Source organism: Chanos chanos, chromosome 10 (genome assembly GCF_902362185.1).
Source record: "Chanos chanos chromosome 10, fChaCha1.1, whole genome shotgun sequence".
In the NCBI taxonomy this organism is placed as follows: Eukaryota; Metazoa; Chordata; class Actinopteri; order Gonorynchiformes; family Chanidae; genus Chanos; species Chanos chanos.
In genome coordinates, this window is record NC_044504.1 from 31,907,427 (window position 1) to 31,925,318 (window position 17,892).

The 17,892-nt window shown below is 38.5% G+C and overlaps 2 protein-coding genes across 2 annotated transcripts in view; both read left to right on the forward strand.

Annotated features, from left to right (window-relative positions):
- Positions 1 to 4,208: 4,208 nt before the first annotated feature.
- On the forward strand, positions 4,209 to 11,462 carry uchl3 (ubiquitin carboxyl-terminal esterase L3 (ubiquitin thiolesterase)). The gene is made up of 9 exons (XM_030786368.1): positions 4,209 to 4,305; positions 4,523 to 4,534; positions 5,003 to 5,131; positions 5,476 to 5,632; positions 6,365 to 6,450; positions 6,689 to 6,736; positions 7,773 to 7,848; positions 8,384 to 8,442; positions 10,975 to 11,462. Exons 1-9 carry the CDS (start codon positions 4,264 to 4,266, stop codon positions 11,056 to 11,058), a joined length of 693 nt encoding a protein of 230 aa, XP_030642228.1. The 5' UTR covers positions 4,209 to 4,263; the 3' UTR covers positions 11,059 to 11,462.
- Positions 11,463 to 12,635: 1,173 nt separating this feature from the next.
- Positions 12,636 to 17,892, forward strand: part of lmo7a (LIM domain 7a) — a 41,223-nt gene continuing 35,966 nt past the window's right edge. Inside the window, exon 1 of the mRNA XM_030787294.1 lies at positions 12,636 to 12,704. Coding sequence (XP_030643154.1) covers positions 12,636 to 12,704 — 69 coding nt within the window. The remainder of the gene's footprint in view (positions 12,705 to 17,892) is intronic.

Here is a 17,892-nt window from a genome sequence, read left to right on the forward strand (position 1 = left end):
TCTGAGTTGGCCTTCCCTGTTTTTGATTTGTGTTCATTGTGTAAGTCCTCTGAAGCTGCAACACCTGAAAACTGAGGCATCGCTTGTCTTCCGTCAGTAAAAGCAGTACCGTCTCTTTTGTCCCCAGGTTCCCTCTGACCTGACGACTCAACAGTTGAATCCTCAATTTTACGTGAAGAGCTATCCCCTTTTTCCTGTTCCCTCACCAAGGAATGAAGGTGTTCGCTTGGAATAATCTTTTTCTTTTTTGCCTTGATTGTCTCACCTTTCCTCACTTTCTTTGGCTTGGTATGTGTCGCAGTGACAGACATGGGAAGGATTTGCCATGGAAAGTTTTCTTCCCCAACACTGGCTTCCACAGAATTCTGTTGGTCAAGGTCGCTGGCATGTTTGCACAGAATAACCTCAGGATCTTTATGATGTTCCTCAGTTCTCACTGAAAAGTCTGAGCATGGAGTTTGGCTTTCCCCAATGTTCTCATCCATGTCACTATCACCTCTGGCAATATCAGCTGCTGCCCGAACACCTGAAGTCATCAACGTGTTTAAAGAATTTTTGTTGACAAATGAGCTACCGTGATTTCCTTGAGTTACATTTTTGCTGCTCTTTTTATTGTTTTTAGGAGGTTGGGAATGTGTTTTGGTTTGTGGATTGGTTTTATGTATTGTTGTCTGGCCTGTAGTGTCACTCACATGAACATCAGAGTCAACAGGATCTGACAGAGCAGAGTCTGTGTGCATTCCTTGTGCACTTTCTACGCCGTTTTCCTCTTCGTTTGCATTATCTACATAGATTGATGAAGTTTTGGACTTCCTGACCTTCCTCGGTTCAGAAATTATATACGTTTTTCTGTTTTTCGGAACAGCAATATGAGGTGCAAGTACAACGAATGTCTCTCTATTCTTCCTTTTTGCATTTTTGTGATCAGTTGCACTTACATCCCAAGGAACTCCTTTACTTTGACTCACTTGGCTCTGAGCATTAATATCACTGAAGTAGTCATCTTGCTCGAGATCAGATGAAGCACTACAGAGTGATTCGCAAGAGTTAGCACAAGTCTTCTCTAAGTCTGAAGGTCTAAAGGGAGCACTTGTTTGTTTTTGAGGGTCACGTGTTCGTCTGTTAGTCTTGGGATTTCGAGATGTGACATGAGTCTTTCTGAGTGCAGCAGCCAATTCCACCTCAGTAACTTGAGTCTCTAGTGGATCATCAGTGCCAGTGATGGTGCATGTATCAGGTTGTGTTTCAGAGGGTAACTCCACTGATTGAATGACTTCAGTGATTCCATCTGAATTCACTTGCATTTTTCCATTAGTAGACATTTTGGCCTCTCTCCCTTTGACTGGCAAACAAGACTGTGGGTTTTCATTTTTATTATCCAATTCAACCCGGATATCTCTTCTGGGTTTACTCTCCACAGTGTCTATTTCTGAAACAGGGTCAGCAAAGGTCATCTCCATTTCTGTATCATACAGAGTATTCTGCTGCAATGTGATATCACTCTCTGGTTGGGATTGGTCTTTGGTTACAGCAGAAGAGTGGGAGAGTGAATTATCATGTACTGCCCCTGTCACAGTATGCTCCTGGTCAGCTTTGAGGCTTGAGTTGCATAAACTGAGTTGCGCAGGTCTCTTTAAGTTCACATGTGAGCCACTGGATGAAAAAGATGTTCTTTTCGGATCCAGTGGTAAAAGGTTCACCACCTCCTTCTCTGTCTGACTTGCATTTGCTGTTTGAAAATATAAATGATATGAACACATTGATTAAATTAGGAATAAAGAGAAAGAAATATCAATACACTCTTCTCATTCTTTCCCATACCTTCATTGGCCTTGGACATACCTGGTTTGTCAATCTCCTGGGGGGAAAAAAAAAAAAATATATATATATATATATACATACATACATACAGCTATAGATAGATAGTAATTGTAATTACGCCACAACTGAGCATAATTCATGTAAGTACAAGAGATTGAAACTATAAATATATGGAAGACAACAGTGCAAAGCAAAAAAGGAACACCCTACCTCTTCAGCGGAAAACAGATCTACTGCCTTGGTCAGACTGCTCAGGGAGGTATCATAGAATTCGCGCAGAATAGCAAGCTAAAAAAAGGACCAAGAACATTTTCTGTAATCATCTTGGTTTCTCTGCTCCCACATCGTATACTATTAACACAACAGCTAGACAATTAAGCTCATGTTAATAACATTTTTCAATAAGATCTCGACTCTCAATTTCACTGACTTACTATCTGTTTGTTCTTATGACGTTGGATAGCAAGGTCAAAGCACAGTGCCTGCACATTCTTCTGCAAACGCAGCGTCTCTGCTTCAAGTTCTCTGCTCCTTTCCTTCTGGGCAGCAAGTGCCAAAGCAAGAGCCTTGTTATTACTTTTTAACGAGAGCTTGAAGAATGAAGAAGTGTCTGAGGGGAGAAACATCAGTTATTAATCACCTCCATCATTGCAGCAAGTGTAAAATGAATGGCTTCATTTATAGTGCTGAAAACTATCTGCAAAGTAGTCAGTGAATATTGGTTTCCACGTGTTCAGTGGATTCATCATTAGACAGTGGAGAACAGTGTATGTTTTTATAACGAACCATCAGTGACATTGTAAGAAATGTGTACAAACATAGAAATCTAAAACAGACATTTGAAGTTTACATTATCATGAGACCCAGAATGGCAACTACTCACCGTCTGAAACAACCAAAGCTATTTTAACATTCCTAAAAGAGATCTCTGATCATTTAGACCTGAGCTCTAAGGTTCGGTTTCATCTGAGCTGAAGAGCTCATTATCTTAAATCAAGGACAACTCATTAAAAAAGGGATTCGGGTAAAAATTCTTACTGTGTATTTTAGTCTTAATTTTGGCCACATACGCTGCTGAGTGCTTTGCCGCTTTCATGGTTAAATGTTTCTTCTCCATGATCACTGTAATACAAGATATTGGAAGAAGTGTATCATGCCTACCGTCTGGGTTTTAAAGTGACAGATATTACCACTGATATGGATCCATTATAATAACTAAGTCAATATTGTTGTTATCAAAGAAAGAAACGACACATCTCTTTTCTTGGGTACTTTTGCCAGATATGATTGTGCATCAGTGTATCATAAGGGAAACAGTAACCTATATGCTCCTGCTTGAAACAGATTGGCATATTACGTTACGTTAGTTTATGCTCAATCTCTCAGTGATAACTTACAGAGTTAAAAGTCTCAGTATTTTACACTTTTTCATCAAACATTTAACAGCTAAAAAGAGGTTAATTTGTTTCATTCTAAATTTGAGGCAGTTCCACTTATTTTGTGCCCGGTCGGTGTTAGCTAATGAATAAACTGTGATAAGTGATTAAGTTTATTACTTACCAGTCGTTTGTCTACCATTAAAATAGTAACGTTTTGTAGCATTAGAAGCTGAACACTGCTGAAAACGAAGTCATAAAGTATAAATGTTTTGGGGTGTTCTTAGATCATAATAAATATTATATAAAATGATCAATTAAAAAGCTACATTTTTCAAATTTGATCGTCTCCATTCAAACGTAAACATCACCACAGAACACTGCGCGCGGAATATCAAAATTCTTCTTCTGTTATAGGAAATGAGCAACGTTGCATTGAAAAGTGGTTTACCGCCGCCTAGTGTAGTGGCCTTTCATGATATACACATAAAGCAAACCAGGGGGATTGGTTTGTAACTTTCACAGGCTATGTTACCGAACCATGCATACTGCAGTTATGAGGGGTGAAAGTATCAAAACTCTACGTATGAACATTGAGTTGGTGGAAATACATGTGAATTTTAAAAAATAAGTTGATAAAGTGCATGTATACTGGAAATTTAGTGATCAATAGTCATTCGATTTGATAAATTCAAAAAGTATTTGAGTAAAACAGCGCAGATTAAAATGTGAGCCACTGTTTAATTCAACACCGTCTTCTGTTATTCATCTTCTATAATCCATACCACAAAATCAGTTAAGGTGGTTTCACGTAAGTGTGTAACATATTCTCCCGAATTACTAGTGGTGTGGGTAGCTCACAAATAAACAAATCACGGCTATATCGATCGTTTGCTAAATCAAACCCGGAAGTTAAATTGTCTAACCGTTTCCTGTTTGCAGTCCACCAATGAAATGTTAACTTCAGCGCCTCGGACGGAAACACTTTTCAGCTGTCAAGCTACGCTTGCCACTGCCCGAAATTAATTCTGTTGTGCCCAAGTTACTCTTTGCACTTCAATTTGAGATGGATGGTCAGCGTTGGTTGCCACTGGAAGCCAATCCAGATGTATGACAATGTTTGGTCTATGTTATGTTTATTTCAGTTAAATTCATTTAAAAAGTTGACCATGAATTCGAATTTGTATTCGTAACCACATATCGTGAGTTTCCCGGCTAGTAGCAAGCCATGCTGGAGAGCTGATGTTAGCTGTTTGTTTTGTCTGTGTGTTCAAAAAAATGCGCATGACTAATGATTCCTTCGTATGTTTGTTATTTCCTTTCAGGTTATGAATCAAGTGAGTACCTATCTTTTATTTGTAGCGACGAATTTAGAGCTGGAAAATTTAGAATTATCCAAACATTTGTAATAAACTTGATCTCAGTATGAGTTCAGTAACAGTTAACTGTGCAGCGCTTGCAAGTCAGCGTGAGAGCGATGGTACTAATTTTCAGATAGCACCACGGTTCTGTACACTCATATTATTTTCATTACCATTAATAGTTTTATTATTATTATTATTGTGCATAATGATGCATTGATCATATCGTCCTTTCTCTGCGATTCAGAATGTTCAGTGCTTTCTTCACAGCATTCAGTATTTACTTCGCTTTAGTTTTCGTAAATCGACAAGCATTGCAACGACTTGTCGTCCTTCTCAAAAGTTGCTTTCACTCTCTTGACTAACTTTCTCTTTGCAGCTCCTCTAATTTTGGACTAACTTTGCTTCACGCCCTTGTTAAAACTTTTTTGTAATTTTCCCTAGTTTCTCAGGCAGCTGGGCTTGGTATCCACCTGGCAATTTGGGGATGTGTATGGTTTGGACCCGGAGCTCCTAAGTATGGTGCCGAGGCCTGTCTGTGCTGTTCTACTGCTGTTCCCTGTGACAGAGAAGGTGCACATCTGTGACATAATTACAAATGAAGTCGTGGCCCACGAGATCAAGAGCGACCTGCATTCATTGTTTTGTCTAAAACACAATTATTTTTGACCTATAGCTGTTAATGTTGCTGTACATATTTGAAAAATTTTAGTTAGAGTATTTTTAGCTCTGCAATAAGCAGCCAAAACAAATTAGATCACCATGTAACTCTGAGCAGTTCCGTCTGACCCTAACAAAGCTGAGTGTGTTTTCAGGAAATAAATTTGCGTTTAGAGCTGGAGGCTGTTTGAAGAGAAAGAAGTATTTTAACATCTCTAATCGTGCTTTTTTTTCCTCTTCCATCTAACCGTGAACAGTATGAGTCCTTTAGACTGGAGGAAGAAGCACAGATTAAAGCACGGGGACAGGAAGTCTCCTCAGACGTTTACTTCATGAGGCAAACAATTGGAAATGCTTGTGGGACGATAGGACTGATTCATGCAGTGGCAAATAACCAACAGCGCCTGGAATTCGGTGAGTGCTTGTCTAAACATCAGATCTAACCGGCAGAATCTTACTTACTTAGCTAAGCCTTAAGAGTGAGGGAGAGTCTTACTTGGGAGAGCACAGGAGTAAGAAATTCCACCTCTTGAAGGCTCTAGCTCTAGCGTTGTACAAATAGCCTACATTGAACTGATCCTGCTTGAAGAAAAAAAAAAAAAAGATTTAGAACCTCTTCAGAACCTCTGAGCGTTACAATTAAGTGTATTGGATAAGGGCTGGAATTGTAATCCAACAGGAGTTTGGACCTTTTAGGTTATCCTTATTTGAGAAGAATAAATGCAATGTTTCACCGTGCTCTTCAGTACAGTTCTCTCTAAAAGAAATAATCTGAAGTAACAATGCTCACACTGATGTCCAGATAAAAAGTTATGAAATAGGACTAACTGCTTCACAAATCCATGTAAATTGTCAAGACTGTTAATGACGTAAAGCTGTAGGCCTAGTTACAGTTTGTTTATTTTGCACCTGTGAGGCTGTAGATGTTGTGTCATTTGGCTGCAGAAGTGCCAGCAGTATCATCAGTGTCCAAACAGTCATTGAAGTAGATCTGTATGATGGGGTATTTCAATAGTGTACCTATTTTAAGACAAAAATACTTGTAAATTTACAAGGGATTGGGTTGAATTGAGATGGGAGTGCTGCTTATGTTCATTGTAGAAGTTTGTTAATGCTGTGTTGTTAATATCACTAAATACCTTGCAGAGTCTGACTCACCACTGAAGAAATTTTTATCTGAGTCCTCTAAATTGAGCCCGGAAGAGAGAGCAGTTTTCCTTGAAAAAGACGAGGTATTTCATTGCACTGTAAAATGAAGTTTGTTCGCTGTTAAACAAAGAAGGAAATATTGTTGTTTGTTTGTTTGGTTTTTCAAAATTATAAGCAAGATCAAATTATCTATATTGTACGTTACCCTTGGCTCTCATATTTTGCTCTTTACATGGTTCTCAATGTTCATTTGATATCTATATACAGTCTGATTCATGACTTTTTTTTTTTTTTTTTTCTTTAACATTCATATGGTTCCAGAGCATTCGTGTGACACATGAGTCAAGTGCACAGGAGGGACAGACTGAGGTTGGTATTTTCATGTTTTACCATATCATCAAAACGCTTTTCATGTTTGCCATATCATCAAAACGCTTTTCATGTTTTACCATATCATCAAAACGCTTTTCATGTTTGCCATATCATCAAAACGCTTTTCATGTTTTACCATATCATCGAAACGCTTTTCATGTTTTACCATATCATCGAAACGCTTTTCATGTTTTACCATATCATCGAAACGCTTTTCATGTTTTACCATATCATCGAAACGCTTTTCATGTTTTACCATATCATCGAAACGCTTTTCATGTTTTACCATATCATCAAAACGCTTTTCATGTTTTACCATATCATCGAAACGCTTTTCATGTTTACCATATCATCGAAACGCTTTTCATGTTTTACCATATCATCGAAACGCTTTTCATGTTTTACCATATCATCGAAACGCTTTTCATGTTTTACCATATCATCGAAACGCTTTTCATGTTTTACCATATCATCGAAACGCTTAAATCTTTTTATTGTCCTTTATACGTTTGCTAAGACCACCTGAGAATAAAAATGTCTATGGTAATGATGTGACTCCGTTGTAGAAAGGAGCATATGCACATTAAGTGATGAAAATTACAGTTTTGGCTCATTTATTATAAACAAACCATGGTCTCTTAGTCAGCTTTTATCATGTTTTGCAAGTACTTGCATATATATTTTGGATATGCATCATAAACGCTATGTTACTTAAGAAATTTTTCCACCTAAAATATTATGTGTATTTCTGATAGTGTTATGTGTGCCTTTGTGAAAATTTGGCCATGCATAAAACTTAGGTCACCTACCTTGTGGTAGTGTTAGTTTTGGGTTTTTTTTGTTGGTTTGTTTTTGTTTTTGAGTCATTTGTAAGGTCTGTTATTTTCTTTGATCCGGAGAAAGCCTGGTGTCAGATAACTAGGGCAATATTTCTCCTGCAGACTTCCTCTATTTTGTTTTAAAAAGAAAGATTGTTTTAGATGTTTGAGAGCTTTATTAAATGTCTGGATGTTTTTAATGTTGTTCTTGATAGGCTCCAAGTTTAGATGAAAAGGTGGAGTTGCATTTCATTGCTTTTGTGAATGTTGGAGGACATTTGTATGAATTGGGTAAGCTAATAAAGTTTTGTTTTTTTGTTTTTTTTTTCTTCACTAATTTGTTATTTTGCTCTTAGATTTCAATTTTTGCTGATTGCAGACCAGCGATCTGACCATTTTAACACAAAATACTGTTTTAGTGACTGATTTGAGCACAGCTACAGTAATTTTCTCTTGACAGAAAAGCAGCTTGAGTGTAATAGCCCTATATTTTCTATGTTCTCATTAAGTTCTAATTATGACATAACAGCACGTCCATGAAATATTCATATGTTCTCCTGCAGAGTTAAGTAAAAGCACAAAAAGGACAGGCCACAAGTTCAGTCTAAACTCTCTTGGTTTTGCTGTCTCAGCTGATTACCTTACACTGTGGCCTGTCAGTTGTATCAGTGTATATATGACTGATGACAAATGATCACAGCTGTTCTTTAGATTTTGCTTGGGACAGCTTGGACTAAATGTGACAGGGACGATAAAACCTGTCAAAACAAGCTCTACCATAGCCTAAAAACCCACATATCCATAATGCTCAATCTCTGTTCTGCAGATGGACGTAAGCCTTTTCCTATTGCTCACGGGAAAACCACAGAAGACAGTTTTCTTGAGGTGAGTATTTTCAGTGTCGGATGCATGGACTACCTTGAGTTTTAAGTTTTAATAAGGTTTTAGATCTGCTGCGTTTGAATGTGCTGCATTGCTTTTTGCGTTTGCAGTTAGAAGAATGCATTTACCCCGTAAAGGCCAAGCCTTAAAACTGGACCTAAAAAGTAGTGTTGAAACCTTGTTGGAATTGAATGGAACATACAGCGTTAATGCATTTCCAATGACAGGCATTCAGAGAGTCAGCTCCCTAAATGAGAGATTGCGTTCATATTGTACAGTTCACTGTATTTTAAAAGAATGCCATCTTGTATTTAAATGACTGAATCATTTAGAAGAATTTGACTGACAGTTATCTTTGTTAATTAAGAGATTAGTTAACTCAGTGACACACAGCTTGTGTACCTTTTCCTTTGACTGTCACACTTTAGGCTTTGATTGGGTTCTATTTTGCATCTTGGGGAATTATTTTTCAATTTTGTTGGTATTTAGCGAGTGGTATGGTATAACAGGTATAATTACAGTATATACTTATTGTGTGTCAAAAGTAAAAGGACTGTTTATATGCATAAAAGATCATGAGTATTTACATTCACTGTCCACCTTATTACAAACACTCAAGTTGGACCTACAGTCACTGGCCACTTTATGAGTTATGCCTACCTGAAAGGCACATTATATAGGTGTGTGTATAGGTATACGATTACAGAATGTAGCCCACCTGCTGACATACACATTTTGTCAACAACCCACTACCCTCTTGATCAATGGTCAGTTTCTGACCACTGTTGACTGGATCTTATTTAGGTGACAAGACCATTGTTAATACAGCAGTGTTGGGGACATGAGAGTGAGTGTTATGCTTGTACGAGTGTATCAGGCACAGCAGTGTGGCTAAGATTTTTACACACATCAGTGTTACTACTGGACTGAGAGTGGCCTGACACCCAAAAGTACGCAACCAACTGTGCCCCTGTTGTGCATGGGAACAGAAGGGCCATGGTTTCTTGTTGCACACCAGCAAGGTGGTAGGTGTTTCTAATGAAGTGACAAGTGAGATTATGTTTGTTCCTTGTAAGAGCTTTATTCCGTTTTTTTTCTCACATTTTCCTATATCTGCTAACCAAATGTCAGTGGAAACTGGCATTATTGAAATGTTTGCATAACAAGTGCACCACTTCAGTCTCTAGGAGTTTGTGGTGGTACTGTGGGGGTTTGTGAGACTGCGGTGGAAACGTTAACGTTAACATTAAATTGGTTTAGTTACAATCTGATGGGGGGTACTTGTGGAGGTCAAAGGGGACTAGCTGGCAGAAAAAGTTTGGGCCTCATTCACCAATATCTTCCTAACTTTTTTCTTAAATTTGTTCTTGAGAAAAGTCCTAAGAAAAAGTAGAAAAGTCTACATCAGATTCATGACATCTTCTTAAACTGCAGAATTGTTCGCATCTTTTTTCTTATAATGATGAATCCCTTTGCCATCGTAAATTGAAAGCGCATGCCAGTTGTTCCTCATTAGCATAGGCAAACGCCCCGCCAGTCCCCATAAAAGGGCATGAGACTGCAATGCCGCGTACGCACACAGAAATCTGTGGAAGCCCGTTTCGGCCATATAAAAAAAAGTTTGCCTAATTGCGACTTTATTCCTCGAAATTGCGACCTCATTTCTTGGAATTCCGACTTTATTTCTCTCAGTTCTGACTTTTTTTTCCCTCGCAATTCCGACTTTTCCGCCCTCACAATTCCGACTTTTCCGCCCTCGCAATTCCGATGTTTTTTCTGGTAATTCTGAGTTCTTTTCTAACCACTAACAAGTAGCTTGAGCCATCACTTCTACTTGATTGTATGCACTTTGCACTGAACCAGTCACAGGCAGCACCAAATGCTACAATGGCTGCGTCTGCTCTGTCCAGGTACTTTAATATTTATCCATATGTAAAAGTAAAACTGACAGATTCTCACACCTGTTTTATGACCTGTCTGGTTTCAGATGGGATAACCCATAAGTAGTGTGTGTAAAACTACTGCTTACTTCTCATATAGCTCTTTTTGTTCATTGTACAAAAGTATGAATAAGTATGCACTACATTCTGGAGTGTTATGTGAAGTGTTAGTGTAGTGTTTATTTATTTTAAAAGACCATAATGCTTTGCAAAATTATGTAAATATTTTTTATAAAATACTATCAATGATAAAAAATATTATTGCAGATCCTATAATATAATACAACTGTAGAATCGAAGAAAACTCAATAAACAGTTATTTTGCACAAACTTGTCAGCACTCGAAATGTGCGTATGCGTGCTCTTGAGTGTGCGTAGATTCTATTCTTACCTAAGAGCAAAAGCCAAATAAGAAAACATTGGTCAATGTCAGAAAACTACATTAAGTGGGTTTTAAGAACAAATTTCTTCTTAAGAACGGTTGGTGAATGAGGCCCATTGAGAACCCCTGGTCTACAAGATGTGTGTATGAGGTAAATGAACAATAAGTTTTGGGGGTTTTTTTTGTCCTTCTTCTTTGTTTCCCTCTTTTTAGGATACTGCAGAGGTGTGCAAGAAATTCATGGCACGGGATCCGGAGGAGTTACGCTTCACTGTAGTTGCTCTATCAAAGGCTTGAATCTCACATATTTTTGACTGCCTGGAAAGCTGCCAATCATTCTCAAGTGCTGAACATCTTAGGTTGTTAGCATTTTTATGGAGTAGATTACATTGTGACTCTGAGAAACTGTTGATTGTTAAAATGTATGATTAAAAAGAAAAGCTAAGAGCTTCCATAACATAAAATGTTTGACCAGAGAAAAATCTTTAAGATTAAAAAAAAAAATTGGTAATCAAATAATGGTTTGGGTTTTATGTTTCATTGTAACTGAACAGTGTCTGTTGTCAGCCAATCAGTATTATTGTGACTAAACTTTCCAAAAAACCTACCCCATTATTAAGCATAATTCAACGGTTTGCCATTTAAAAACTGGTGCTGAATGCAGAAAATTGCATCTCATTGTGATTTTCATCTCTGTAAAAAAATCCTTATAATAAAACTGTTTCTTTTTGATTCTTTGGTATTTGTTACAATGTCCAACAGCATATGCATCTAACATATCGACAAACCAGTGAAATTTAGTCTCCTTCATGTTACTACAGAAAACTCAAGAGATTGATCTTCACTTAATAACAAAATATGGATGTGGAGTTTAATTTCATATTTTCGTTACAAACATTTCATCTATTTTGATGAACTTCTAATACACTGTGTGTTATTGCCTTTAAAGTACCTTTACGTTGTCCTTTTCAGGGGTTTGATATGCTTTGAAGACCCGTATTCAAAAATATTACAATGCACGTACACAAGTACGTTTTTGCAAAGTTGCTGCACATTTTTTGTTGCAACAGCAATGTCTTAGATTATTTTAAACCACTGAATGCAGGCGGTCTATAATAACGTAAATAAAGAAAGCCCCGAGTCTTATTTGTAAGTCAGTTTGAGTGTCAGGGCAAATTAACACCTCGCTGCATAGCACCTGAAAGTGGGGATTCTAACATCAGATAGTAAAACTTGTGATTTAAGACGGGGAAAAAGTTACTTTTGCTGAAAAAATCATTGTGATAGCGCTCTGACGCTAGAGGGCGTGACTTCAACAGAATTTAATCCCTCGGATTTAGTTCGGGAAAGAAAAGAAATTTTTCTGAGTCTTGTGAGTCCAAGAAGCGGATGGTTTGACAGTAGAGACGTCTGTGTAGGTTAACTGATATCTTTGTTTTTCGTATACTTTGAATTTCTGAATAAGGACATCGCTGATATAGCTTATTTTACTTTTGTATTTGGGAGGAGTTCTTCACGTGTGGGGTCGTTTAAGGTGTGCGAGACTAAAAACATAGGTGAGTAGTGGGTGAAATACTGTACAAGGAAAAATAAAATATATACTGCGGTTTAACCAGCGCGAGAAGATAATTTGCTTCCTGTGAAAAATCACCTCTTAAAACTCTTTCAGTTGACTAATTGTCAAATTATGTAAAACCATGTCAAACTACCTTTGTGTTTTGGGTTCACTTGAGCAAGCTTCTATTCTGCTCAAATTTGAGAAATGTTTACCAATCTGCTGAACTCAAAAAAGTCCATCTTCTGAAAGCATATAACGTATTGTTTAGACTGGGCCAAGGAACTACACGCTGAGTAACCTCCAAATTAACGCCGTGATGGAGTTGCGGAAAGAATCGTCTGCCTCTTGCGAAACTGCCTTTCCTGAAGCGCAGAGATGGGTGGAGGTAAGCGGAATCAAGTTCTATCGTTCACTCTCAGACACAGGTTTTACACTGCTGCCGATACTTCTTATCTTTCCCCTAGGTATACAGTTTTCCCTTCATGTTAGTTCACTCATCTTTATCCTCTTGGATATATAAAAGTAATGACAGAGCAACACTGTGTTGCTTTTTAAATCGTAACTTTTGTCGGGTTTTTAGTCTAATTAATACATCTGAGAGCACAGGGTGGACCTTTCTCACAACTACCTTCTCTAAAGCCACTTTGCATAATTTTGTTCAGAAATACAACCACATAAAATACATTTACAAAAAAAAAACAGTACAGTAAAACAAACATTACAAACAAACAAACATAAAACGACAATATATCGATACAGTAGAAAATAGTCGCATGCATATTTCAGCAGATTATGCGCAAATCACTGCTAGAAAAAAAAAAAGATGCTCAGTGTTTTTCTGTGTCTTGCACACTTGCGTTGTATGTGCCTGTTACGCCTTTCACCACGCTGACACTAACATTAGAGCACAATGTGGTGATTGTGTATAATGTTGTGAATTTGTTGAAGTTGTGTGTGTGTGTGTGTGGTGGGGGGGGGGGGGGGGGTATGCCACAGTTAAGGCCAGGTCTCACACCCCATCACAGGGCTTCTTGCATCAACAAAACTTTTCCATCAAACCTTTTCCCCTTCAAAGGGAATAAATAATTTTTGTAGCCTTGTGAATTCTGTTCCCAGCGGGACATGGCTGGGCCAGAGCACTGGCTGTAACTAAGCAAATATTGTTCCTATTTCATGAGGGGTGAATCTGAATGCTTTCACTGTGACATCAGCCCCTCACACTTGCACACACTGGTTCATTGTCATGATCAGAGTGGTCAAAGGACATTGGCAGCCTGGTGCTAACTGCTCCCCTGCAAAGCAAGGTGCTACATCATGAGGTCCCCCAGCTAAATGATTAACAGGTTGCCAGGCATGACGGCACAATTAACAGTGGTGCGTGCGTGAAGAGGGATGGGTGTGGACCAAACAGTCTGGATTTTGTCACATGAACACATTCTTACTCTGGGCACCATGGTTGTGGGTAGAGACATTCCTGCTATTCCTCAATGTTCCCTGTCAGCTCATTAAATTTTCCACTAACCAACAATGAGGAACTCTGCTAGAGCAACTGTAAAGGTTGCCTAGTTCAGAACAGGAATTCCATAAAGCTGCAATACACATAATAGCTTTAAAGTAAGCCCACTGCCAGACTCAGGGCAGATGAGCACAAGGCCGTATGCATGCTGACACACCCAACTCTGGAATAAGATACATTTATCCTTTGTTGAAGGTAAATAAAAGAGAGGCCGTCCTGTTCTGTTCCACCGCTCTGCGGAAGGATTTCAGTTCATCTGTACCATCAAATGTTTCAGTTACTCAAAAGGCTGTAAATCTATTCATCTTCCACTCTGTGCTTTTGTCAAATGCGTTGCAATCAAGCGCAGTATCCCTTGTTGACACAGCCATGTGTCAAAACATTTCTGATGTTGCTTATGATAACGAGCTGTCAGACACGGGAGGGCAAACCACTGTTAAAGGCTGATCCAACGTTTTAGCTCTTTTCTATTTTTCCCTGACAAGCAAGACATGCTCACTTTGAGAGCAACAGACAATCAGAGAAGTACTCATGTTGGCCTAAACACACACATGTACAGATCGGTTTCCTCGAGACTTCCCCGGTGTTAGGAAAAGCCTAATCTGGAATATTTAGCATACCTTTGTAAACAACCTTTGGCTCTCTCTGAGTGTTAGTGTGAACTGTACCCTTATGATCTTTACTGACTTCACGGGTCATTTGGTTTTGTTAAATGGACATTTGGTTTTACAGTAATCCAGGACTTTTTTTTTTTTTTTGGCACCTATAAGTTCATAAAAAGATTCTTCTGTATGCTGTGTCAACATCTCTTGAAGAGGTAAGGAGCGATAACTGCATCAAATACGCAGATCTGTGTTTGTGTTTAATACATACACTTTTTCAGTTTTTCCTTAGAACAGTACAAAAATGTGTCAGATTTTCTGGCAGATATTTCCTCATATCATTTAAATGAATTCTACCCGATGTTGTAGAGTTGTACTTTTGCGCTAGGATGTTTTGGGTATTCAACCTGAATCTTATGGCAGAGTACTTACTTTCTCTAGCAAACAGTTACCAATCCCACAAACAGAATATGCATTTAGACGTGAATTTTGATCTAACGGCATCATGGTCTTCATGTTGGGCTTTTTCAACCTTAACATCATGTGTTTACTGTGGAGAATGCCAGCATCGTGCAATATGGAAACCATTGTAAATAACCAACCAGTGCCTATTGACCTGAAAAGTTTCTCATTCATGCAGTGTAAAACTCTGGCAGGAATTGTTGTTGTTTACACAGTCATCTGTGGCTGCTGTAACATTCTCTAAATCTCCATTCCCGTGTTCAGTTTCACTGCTTGTTCTCCCAGCATCTCTTACCTCTGCAATTACATAAGGATTAAAGCACTTTGACTCAGCTAATGACAGACGGCATTCCATGTGTCCAAACAGCTTGGAAAGCTTCATTGCCCCTGCGTGAATGAACAATAGACATATGCTGGAAGGTTTTGCTAATGTGTTACTGGAGGAGATTTAAACCTCACACACACACACACATACACAGACACACACACACACACACACACAAAAAGATTTTTATTCCTGGCAAGATCCACCTCAAGTGTTGGTTTTTGACGCTTAATTTTTCAAAAACATAGTGTCCTAGAGGCTGGGAAACTAAGCAGGACTGTTTGAAGAAGGATGCTCTCCATCTACTTCAAATGTTCTGTTCCTTCGACAGAACATTACCAGTTGTTGTTTACACTACTGTTGTTTAGTTGTTTAGACTATATCATAGAGCCTTTAAATATGCTGCACTGTTTGATTAGTTGTACTTATTTGATTACAATACTGTATGTACTTGCATACAGGAAGAAATGTAATGAAAATGGATACAGTTGTAAACTGTCCTAATCTTGAAAATGAGTTCTGCTTAAGGTTACAATGTTCTGTTGCTTTAAAAACCTGAGTCTGCTTCTTGTAGAAAAGTATGTTAACAAGGATTAAAACAAGTCAAGCCTGGCAGGTCTTGTTGGAGAGCACAGGAAAATCCAGCAGAAAAAAATGATCCTAATTGTGCTGAAGTTTGAATTAGGCTGTGTTATGTATTATGGCAGTATTATGAAGAATTTAAAGCCATTTGTAGGCAGGTACACTATAATGTCACAGATATATGTAATTATTCTAGTTAACTAACTTCCTGTAACTATGGCAGTCTCTTAAAAAGATAATTTTCCACACAAAGAAAGCATTTGTGTTTGCCTCATCAGATGTTGGACACTTGTGTTTTTGTTATGGTGCTCGAATTTACGTTCTAGTTTACATTATAGCTCATGTATGCCAAAGAGATTTCAGTATGACAGATTCTAAATTTTAACAGCAGGGGTCAGGCTTTCATGTGATCGTATGTTGATGTTTATTTCCTGGCTATTCACATTGTTCTCCACATGAGTGGCCTCATGCTTCCGCACTGTGTTTGTGTGTGTGTGTGTGTGTGTGTGTGTGTGTGTGTGTTTGTAATGACTACAGGGTAGTATCCACACCAACATACATACACTTGTGTATGTAGGTTTGGATGAGGGAGTCAATTGGTTCTGTTTTGTAAACAGACAAGCTTTTTGAATCCTGACCACACCTAAAGTGGGAACCTGTGTGCATCATGCACGTGGTCATCATGTCTGTGATCACTGACCTACATGAGCTGAAGCTGAGGAATGCTTTAGAACTTCTTGCAATCTGTATATGTGTCACAATTTTGACATACATAGAGAGTTCATGTGGATCCAGTTACGAGATTGGCCTACATGTCAGTCTTCCTGGCTCTAAATGATTGAGGGGAAACAGTTGAGTGCAAATTAAGCTTCAGTTCTGACATTTCTGTTGTTCTGAAGATGTATTTATGTACTTGTCAGCTCTTCTCAGAACGAAGAACAAACCGGGACCAAAAATGTTCTCTAAAATTTTCCTCTGCTGAGATCTGTAATTTGCAGAGTAATATGATCTGGTGAGAAAACAGTAGTGTTGTGCACACATGTCAATATGGCTCAGAATGTCTGCTGTATTTTTGTTGGACTTTTTGTTCTGTAGATATACTAGGTGTCCTTTGAAGCTGACTTTCTGAGGGCAGGAGACAAAGGGACGGAACGAAGCAAAGTGTCTCAGTCAGGCACTGCTGTCTGTACTTGACTTAGCCAGTTCTACCTGTTTCACGCTGTGAGCCATCTCAAGGCCTGCCACGGCTTCCAGGGACAAGAAAATTAAGGAGAGGCCAAGCACTTTTTTTCTGTAAATAATAAAGGAATTCATAAATGTCAAGAATAAGAGACTGCACCAATCAGACAGTAATATGCGTTCATTGCTTTCACGTATGTAATATTCGGTTTATCGAAAGTTTAAAATTTTAGTTTGGAGCATATCGCAGTAGGTTTTTGATGTGCGAATGGCCAGAGAAAATATCTCTTTTTAATGTATATGACATACATATGCTGCGGTGTAAAAGGTGAGATTTATATGAGAAGACGCTTGGATCAGACCAGTTTTCGCATTTACTCTCTGCTGCTCTTTGAAGTCGACCTTTTAACGAACAATCCCTTCTCCCATTATTGCATCCTACAGTTACGCCAGGCTTACAATCCATGTTAGTCTGTCTCAGACTGTGATTTGAAACTTTTCATCTTATTCAAAAAGTTGCACAGATCTTTTGCAGAATATTCGACAAAGGCGGGTCAAGTTTTTAAATGATCAGCGTACAGCCATTTTTTTTCTTTTTTCAGAGTTATGTTCAAAGTGCAGATAACACCGTGATGAGGTATTAGAGGTGTAAACAGTACTTAATCGCTTCCCTGTGTGTGGAAGCAACAACAATAGGGGGTGTCTCTCTGCCATATCCTGGAGCTGTGGCTTGAGATCATTGGAAAGGCATGAGGCTAACACTGTGTGTAGTGTTGGGACATTCCTCCAGATGCTCTTGTTCTCTGTGGTTTGGCTGGTTGGCTCCAGTTCTGTTTACTGAGGGACTGAGAGGAGAAGACTAAACCCAAAATCGTTCACAGAGAGGCTGCACCGTACTATGTGTGGT

Excerpts from the sequence above, each read along its gene's own strand:
- uchl3 (XM_030786368.1), top strand. The coding sequence starts at position 4,264 with ATGGATGGTCAGCGTTGGTTGCCACTGGAAGCCAATCCAGAT. Across the intron at positions 5,132-5,475 it reads TGTTCCCTGTGACAGAGAAG|TATGAGTCCTTTAGACTGGA; the intron begins GTGCACATCTGT and ends AACCGTGAACAG. Across the intron at positions 5,633-6,364 it reads CCAACAGCGCCTGGAATTCG|AGTCTGACTCACCACTGAAG; the intron begins GTGAGTGCTTGT and ends AATACCTTGCAG.